Source organism: Phoenix dactylifera, chromosome 3 (assembly GCF_009389715.1).
Source record: "Phoenix dactylifera cultivar Barhee BC4 chromosome 3, palm_55x_up_171113_PBpolish2nd_filt_p, whole genome shotgun sequence".
Taxonomy (NCBI): Eukaryota; Viridiplantae; Streptophyta; class Magnoliopsida; order Arecales; family Arecaceae; genus Phoenix; species Phoenix dactylifera.
In genome coordinates, this window is record NC_052394.1 from 15457036 (window position 1) to 15465701 (window position 8666).

Sequence of the window (8666 nt, forward strand, 5' to 3'; positions counted from 1 at the left end):
TTCTTCTTCTGTGTTTTCACAAGTTGAATTAAACAACCTGATTTCGTAAAGTCAGGTCACCTAATAAAACATTATGGTGTTATGAATACATATCATGCCGGAGGCAACTCTGGCACAAATGAAGGTAAATCTACTGACAGATCCAACTGGTTCCAATATGATGCCCAGTTTCTGCAAAACTATCATGTCTTTAGTCTTTTTTTCCTTGCAATATTTTCCTATTGATATGACAATACTTCCCATATTGGCTATAATGATACAGTCCTACTTGCTTAATTAAAAGTGACCTAGAATGGTCATGAAGTAAAATGCTTCATGACCCCCCCCCCCCCCCCCCCCGATCTGCTGCAGAAATTTAGATAAGTTCGCTTTTATTAAGTGGGACTGTACCATAGACCTACTGCACTATTCATATTGCTAGTGTTATGAATAGTAGTACCCTTTGATATTATTTCAGGTGGCAGGCCACAGTAGTATTGGGGTCTATAGGCTATAATATGGAAACATGGCAAACCTAAGCTTTTCTTGTTCCATGTGATGCATCTTTAGTAAAGAACAGAGTGATATATCACTTCTTTATTATGTTTATACTGGGGACCTAGTGCATTATGTATATGCCCATTTTGATGAACTCCACCACCATTTAGAACTGTAAAGGAAGTCGGCCAGTAGTGATGGGGATCATGGACATGTGAGAGGAAGTGTTCTATGTCTACAGGAGAAATGCTCCTTCCTAGTGACTATCGAATTGAATGGGTGCAAATCTTTTCTCATTATGCATCAGATCTCAAGCTCCTTTCACCATAAATAATGGCATGATAGGAGCCTTCATATGTGGCTCTGTACAAGGTTTTGAACATTTCTTTCAGAAGGATATAAGATTGATTTGAATGCTATAGGTAAAGCTTTTTTATGAGAATTTTAATTGGTTTTAGAAAAGTGCATAAGAATATCCAGAATCAGTATCTTCTTGAGTCAACTTTCTTACAATTTACATGTTCTCTTGTTGGTATACCCTCTAGGTTGTAGAAGTAGAGATGGGTTTGCTGATAAAGCCTCTTGGTGGTCATAGTAGAGTTGGACAAATGACTTGATATAAAGTGCCCTTCAATTCTTGCAAGAGGAAAAAGGAGCATTCATTTACATTTCGTGTGAAATGTTTAATGATGCGTCCACTGCCTGCTAAACTTTCACTGAGTGAGAATCGCTTATTGAAGTTGGTGCATTAAACTCTCATTCTTCCATGAACATCTTCCATGGAGGCAGTATTTTCTTTTTGTTTTTGTGAAAAGAGGGAACCTACATTTTTAATTTGTGACAGAGAAGGGAAAACAAAGTTTGATCTTTCAAAGTATTTTGAAAAAATTCTTGTTTATATCTTATTAGTTGCCTTCTAATTTCTTTTAGTGCTTCTATAAATTTTAGCTTCAATGCAGCAAGTGGTGTTGGTTCTTATTAACTTATTTTTGACGCGAGGTTTGTATTGTTGTGTAATCTATAATTACTCATGGAGATAGAATTGCTTGATGCTGTCCACCAAACAAAGTGGGGGAAACCAAATTACCTGTTGCCTTTGTGATCAAGTATGCATGGGTGCTGTCTCAAATATATCCATCAGTTTTGATCAGCATTCAAATGTATTAAAATAAATCATAGGAAACTTGAACACCCCTTGCAACCCAATAAAATTTAGGATTGGAAATTCCAGAGCAGAAGATCATCACATAAGTTATAGGTAGTTTTCATGCGAACTAGAGCTAGCTCTAGCTATGCAAACAATGGATTAGGTTCTACTAGAGTAACCATTTCTTGCCAAGCAGTTTATTTATTTATTTATTTTTAAAAAAATTGTTGTGTAGGAACTCTTGAAGCACATTAACTTGGATCATGGAATGTTGCAGCTTGAAATTTATATTCATACACAAAGACCATTTTGTTAATGTAGATTAGCCTGAATAATTTCAGAGGAACCTTCGATTACTCATTGTAGACAAATGTTCCATATAAGTTGGATCACTCTTTATGATTTCTCTCTCACATGCTACACAAACCATCTAACCCATTTTACCTAGACCTCAATTTTTGTTTGAATAAACCAGGCTTTTTTACTCGCATAAAAATTAGGCAACGAAAATAATCCATCCATAACCAAGTTGACCATCTGCGGCTTGCGATCAACATGTTCATGTCGTTTTCTCCACCATCCAAAAATTCCTCCTTGCCTTCAATTTTTAGATGGCCTAGATCTAGAATTAGTAAACGGTTTTTAAATTTGTACTTCAAATTATGTCTCTTTAATGATATAATAAAATCAAATTGATTTACAACTAATCAGTATCAATTTATTTTCAATAATTAGTTTTTTAATTTTAATTATAATAAAATATATGTGTACATGTAAACTTTACACTAGAAATTGTTACACAAATATCAAATTGTCTCTCTCTTGTGTCCATATCTTCCAGCTCCACTGATACCAGCGAGCGAACGGGCGGGATCTCTTCCATCGAGCACTAAATCGGAAGTACTCCTGCAGATCACCCTCTGTACGTATGTTACGTGGCAGAATATAATTGGTTCGCACAGGTAATATAAAGGGGGCCCAATTTCTAGTACCATGTTCGAAGCAAACACAAAGTTTTCCTAGATCAGGACGGGCGATCTTTAGCACTTTTCCTAGATCGAATCAAACCCAAAGTTTTAAACAAATAGTTGGGAAAAAAACCCCCTCGCTTTGCGAACCTTGTCGCGTTCTCTGTTTAAAGATAGGGGCGGGTCTTCCGGCCTCTGCTTTAGCCGTTTCGCCAGAGGAGGAGAGAGGAGAGAGGAGAGAGGAGAGAGAGAGAGGACGAGAGAGGGGGGAGAGGAGAGAAGGGAAGGCGAATTTGATCTCTTTGTCTCCCTCGGATCTCTACTCCCTTTCTCTCTTATGCCGGGGGAGGAGATGGAGTCTCCAGCGAGCTGCTCTGCCGACGCCGGCGCCCAGAGGGAGAAGGAGGGGGTTCTTGCGCTGGTGGATCCGTTCCTCGCGGAGGCCCTGGAGAATCCTCGCCATCGGCTCAGCGGTTTGTGATCCTGATCTCGTCCTTTTTTTATTGGCTCAATTCCCGTTCTGTTTGAGAAATTTTGGTGGTTAGGGTTTGGATTTTGGGGATATGACGAGCGGGAGGTGGGCTTCGTTGCAGTTCTTGGCCTGGTTACTTTGAATGTAGGTCTTCTTTTGTTGGGTTCTTTATTTTAGCGTTTCTGTCATCGGATCTAGGATGGCCGGTGCAATTTGAGGCGGGGTAGATGGTGGGGGAGGGGAACTCTGGTTTTATTTTTTGGGTTTGATATTTTTTAGGAGTGGGAGTGCCTAGTTCTAGATTCTTTATGCCGAAATTTTCTTTGGTTGGGGCTTTGATTTTTTGGATTTGTCAGTCAATGTATTGGATTGCATCAGATATCTTATTGATTTTGATGCTGGTGATTGGTGATGTCAGCTACTTTGCGTGTTCTGTTTGAAACTGGAATTTAGATTTGAAAAATTCGTGCTTTTTTTTTTTGGTGCAACGGTTGCTCACAATAATCTAGTGTGAGTGCAACCAGCAGCATCGAGAAAAATTCTTGCTTTAAAGTTTTTAGTTCTGCATCTTATTAGATACTTGTATATTGTATCTTCACTCATTACCGAAATTAAATGTTCCTCTGATCTAAGAGGGAAAAAAAGGAAAAGAAACAGGTTTAGTAATTTGTGCTATATCATCTTTTTAATGAAGAAACATGTCATAAGTTGGATTGGTTCTCACAAGTGCATAAGTTTATATTTTGTTTAAGTTTATGCTGTGCCATTTTAGTTGAAAGGACTTCTAGAGGAGAACGAGGCATTATATGGACTGGCCATACTTGGATAGATTTATTTCTAGTTGGGCTTTTTTTTTTGTTTGTGCTGAAACAGATGATTTATACATTTCTACTACGGATACATTCAATAAAGTCAGAAAATAATAAGTCTCGGAGTGCTCTAGGTAGCTATCATTCTCCAACCCATAGGGTACCTCTAGAGTGGCTGGCTGGCTATATACAAGGCCACCCAATCCGTGGCCCCGTTTGCCTTTCTGCAAACATGATTGGCTTGAAAGGCTACCTAATCCGCGGCCCCGTTTGCCTCTCTGCAAACATGATTGGCCTGAAAAGCCACCCCATCACTCATCATAGCCCAAATATCCCGAACTGGTTGGGCTTCATTTAACAGATCATAGATAGTATCATACCAATTGTAACCTACATGTCTATTTAGGCAAAAACCATAGTCGTCCTTCTAAAATGAGGGCTAACATTTGAAATATGTGAGGCCAACTTCAGCAAGGAGTCTTGTGTGGCTGATGCTGTGCATAAGCAGCAACTAGCACTCCTCTAGATTCTTTCCTTTTTGGAAGTGTAAGTTGATCCCATTCTCAGGCTGAGAATTACTATGTTTGGCCCATGATAAGCATTGCGAACACTTTAGCTGAGGAATTACTTTATTGTGGTTGTCGGAGAACCTTAAGTGACCATTTTGTACTGAAGTCATTTTCAGACAACTAATATGCTTGTTGGGACAAGTTCCATAGGCACTGTTAGTTAAAGAATGATCCTTTCTAGAGCACTCCATTTTCTATCAGTAGGACTATGCATCATGAGGGGAAAGCCATTCCTTTAGTTTCAACTTCCGTTACTAGAGTTATGTCAGTGGGAGATGCGCAAAGTCTATGGTTTTTGCAGTTGTTGTGATGTTGGAAGCGTTACAGGAGAATAATGGAGTGAGTTTCATATTTAACTTCATTTTTTTAGGATTCTCCTACTTAGCTATATTTTTTATTTACAAAGTGAACCGCAAAATGAAGAGTTGACTTACCAAGCTGGCTGTCACTTGGATCTTTTTATTTGCTTTAAACTTTTAGTAGTTGTTTCATGAATTTATATGTATCTCTCATTTGTCTGCGTCATTTGTATCTTGACTATATATTTTATAAGCAATGAATTAAGTAGTAATTTACTTTGAATAGTAATTGTATATAAAAAAGATACATATCCATGAATACATTATATCAGGAAGTTCTAAAGTTATGTTAAATCATAGTTTTTCAGTGCGGACAGTTGAGCTTTTCATAGGAACCTTCTTCATTGTACTCTGCTAAGTTTGTAGGCATCACATGTTGAGGATTGCTTCCGATTAGGTATATTTCCTATTCTATTTTTTTGTCCTATGCTTCTTTGTGGCTTGGGACACTTTCACCAATACAAGTACAAGATGAGAAATATGGTTTCAAATTGTGGATGTTCATTGGACTAGTTACAATTGTTTCCTTCTAATACTTAGTAGCATTATGAGCTTCTATGCTTTTAGATTTATTGATTGTTCAATTAGTTAGTGATCTGAACATCAGGTGGTGGTGGGTTCAGCAAATAAAGTGTATGGAAGTCTGAATGTTGTTGTCATTTTTTCCCTTTCATGATATGATTCAACATGAAGATGGGTGAATATAGTTCTGTTCAGGTGTTTCTTTTGTTTTTATTTGATTTATTGTCTATTTAATTAAGAGTAGACCATTGTTTTTAGGGAAGTCATGTTTAATGTCATGATAATGAAGTATGGAGTGATGCGACTAGAAATGATCTTACAAACAAATCCATTGATGGAAATTATGACAACAATACGGAAGAAACTGCCAACATTGCTAGCGTATGATATTGACGATGTTACACCAATTTATAAGGTGGGCCTTGGTATCAATTTGGCAGGATGCTAATGATAGTAACAGATGAGTCAGGAGATTGTCTAAATGATATATAATCTTTGGACCTAGGATCGCTAGCTTTGATATTTTTGCCATAATTGTCTTAATCATATATGTTGTAGTGTTTACGGATGGTTCAAAATGTTCCGATGATTCCTATCCTTGGACCATTGGAGATTGGGTCACTTCACTGATTTGCAAAAGTATTCTTTTTTCGCTAATTACAACAACCTGATGTTGTGAATTGCTTTAGCTTTGTGGTTTGTTTCAGTGGCACCCATATATACATGGATGGCATGCATATTTCTTTGTAATGATGTTTGTGTTTTATTTATGTTGGTTTGTTAGCTCCTTGTTGAAAGCTCTTCGGGATTAATGAAGTAAGACACTGCGCTACTAATTAAGATCACAACCCCAGATAAGATTTTAGTTTCTTTACTATAGGTATGTGGACCTGTTAAAATGGTTTTGAGTTCTTGTTCTCATATATACTGAATTATCTTCATACCAATTTTCATAGAGATTGTTTTTCAGTTGCTATCTATTGGCTAGTTATAACCCATTCTAAGCTACTATAGTTTGATTTCTATTCCCCAAAATACTGTACCATGCTGCTCATGGCTGACAGGATATGTATCTGTTGAGCCATGCCATGGTTGAAAGAAGAAATTGGCATGATGGATCATACAAAACCAACTAAACTATAGTGTTTGTACTATAATCTTGTGTATTGTTTCTGCTGTATGGATGACCTGTAGGGCAAGAGTCTGATTGGTTTCTTGAGTCATGCTTGCTGTTTATTGCTACTTTCCTTTTCCTCTAGTAATTCCCATTTGACATAAAGAGGACTAAATTCACTAGTACCATGGTCCCAAAATTTTGGTTATATATGTAAATGCATCAAGATTTTTACAAAACTCTTGATTGTTATTGACACATGCTTGTGTGTTGCTTCCACTTACTGGCACCTTGCAAATTTTTAATGCATGAACTATGGAGCTGCACTGTAGTATTGCTAACCTCTTGATTGGGTTGTACTTCGTGTGCGCCATCCTGCATTTAGGGAAAGCCTGGGTTTTATCTGAATGGTTGGAAGGAGGAAATATGATATTGAATTCTTTTTCCTTTTGTTTTGAATTCTAGTTGCTTCTTCTTTATGTATCAATGTACACCAGCTGACTATTTGTATTTGAATTGTAGTTCTACGGATGGAGTTGGAAATTCAGAAGTTCATGTGGAACTCTGATCAATATCAATTTGAGTTTCAGCACCTCCCAACTTCATATCTTAGGTGTGCTGCCCATCGTGTTGCTCAACACTATGGGTTACAGACTATGGCACCTGAAAGCATTATAGATGGTTTAGGTAGCAGAGTAATAGCAAGGAAAACACCTGACAGCAAATTTCCAGCTGTCAGTTTATCAGAAGTTCCTACAAAACCGCCTGAAAAAGAGACCAATGAACAAGTAAAGATTGCTATTCGCCCCAGGCCAAGCAAAGCTTCCCCAAGTGATGCAGTTGAGCTAGGAATTAAAAGATGCGCTACGAGAACTGTGGAAGAGCGGAAGGAGGAATATGACAAAGCTCGGGCCCGTATTTTCAGCAGTTCAAGCAGTCCAGAAGTGGAACAGTTGTCATCTTCAGCTGATGGGAGAAGCATGTGTTCAGGTAAGGATGAGCAGGAGCATCATAGGACTTCAGAAGAAAATGAAAAGACTAATACAAAAGATGGTACTTCTAGAGTTGCCATTTTCAGAGATAGGGAAAAGGACCGCAGTGATCCTGATTATGATCGGAGCTATGGAAGGTAGAGTGCTACCTACACAAGAACTGATCATTTCTTTTATTTCATCTCAATCATTAGATCTTCTTCCTCATCCAAGCTATCAGCTATATTGAGAAAGGTACTTAAAACTTTGCAGGTATGTTAGAGGTCTCAAACTTGGTCAGAATTTTGGCTTGGGGGCATGCAATGCTCTTCAATCGCCGTTCTTGCAGTATGAGACAGGGATTTCTCAGTTTTGTCAACTGCCAGGGAACCAAACTCCTATGAACTACAACCTGTCTAACCTAACCATGAACCCGTTTTGTTCTTTCGGATGTAATCAGACCACCAAGGAGGCTGTCTACATGCAGTGGCCCAACCCTGCTGTGAGCTATGAGAATTCCTACGAGCATTTTAGACATGGCGTTTTCGAGGTAGGTGTGCTTCTTTTTTAGCCTTGATCATTTTCCACTGCTGTCAATTCCTAATTATAATGTTTGACATATGCAGGCTCCATTTTACCAGCAACCTCTGAGCTTTGAGCATACACAGAACTGCTAGCACAGGGAAGTTGTGTGATGTGTTTCTTTAGAGATGGTAAAGTAGAGACATTGTTTGAGAGTTGAGACTGTTGCAACTGTTTTCTTTGCAACTCTAGGTTTTATATATTTTGTAGTGAGAGACATGGTGCATGCAATCGATTCCATTGCTATCATTCTGATTAATTTGCATGGAGCTTGTATTCTTTGATTTTATGGTCCTGTTCTATGAATTCTTTCTTCATGAGTTTGTACATTTGGTTGTCGTATGAGTTTAGAGGCTGCATTGGAATTGAAAAATGACAGATGTGGGTTTTAGCTTTTGACAAATTAAATGGATAAGATCAGAAGCGAAGAAACAGGTGACACAACTATTTTAAGTGTTTAATATCAGTAAGTGAAACAAAGGAGACTAGATGTTCATTTTCTCACTGCTATCAAGCGGAACTCCTGTCATGTACGTGTTAAGTTTTGCAACCAGAACCTGGAATACTTGAAATAAGATCATAGCAATGATCTTAGTGGAACTTCAAAGAATTTGACAAAAAGGAGAAGAAATTCTGTCAAGAACTTGAAAGTGGCAATGAATCAGGATGATGCTAC

At 38.0% G+C, this 8666-nt stretch overlaps 1 protein-coding gene across 1 annotated transcript; it reads left to right on the plus strand.

The window, feature by feature from the left end:
* Positions 1-2747: 2747 nt before the first annotated feature.
* LOC103706271 (R3H domain-containing protein 1-like) lies at positions 2748-8296 on the plus strand. The gene is made up of 4 exons (XM_017842567.2): positions 2748-3065; positions 6960-7566; positions 7682-7958; positions 8035-8296. Exons 1-4 carry the CDS (start codon positions 2930-2932, stop codon positions 8083-8085), a joined length of 1071 nt encoding a protein of 356 aa, XP_017698056.2. The 5' UTR covers positions 2748-2929; the 3' UTR covers positions 8086-8296.
* Positions 8297-8666: the final 370 nt, after the last annotated feature.

What these genes read in the sequence shown, in the direction of transcription:
- LOC103706271 (XM_017842567.2), top strand. Translation starts at nt 2,930, where the DNA reads ATGCCGGGGGAGGAGATGGAGTCTCCAGCGAGCTGCTCTGCCGACGCC. An exon ending in TCCTCGCCATCGGCTCAGCG is followed by an intron (nt 3,066 to 6,959) that starts GTTTGTGATCCT and finishes TTTGAATTGTAG; the next exon opens with TTCTACGGATGGAGTTGGAA. An exon ending in TTAGACATGGCGTTTTCGAG is followed by an intron (nt 7,959 to 8,034) that starts GTAGGTGTGCTT and finishes TGACATATGCAG; the next exon opens with GCTCCATTTTACCAGCAACC.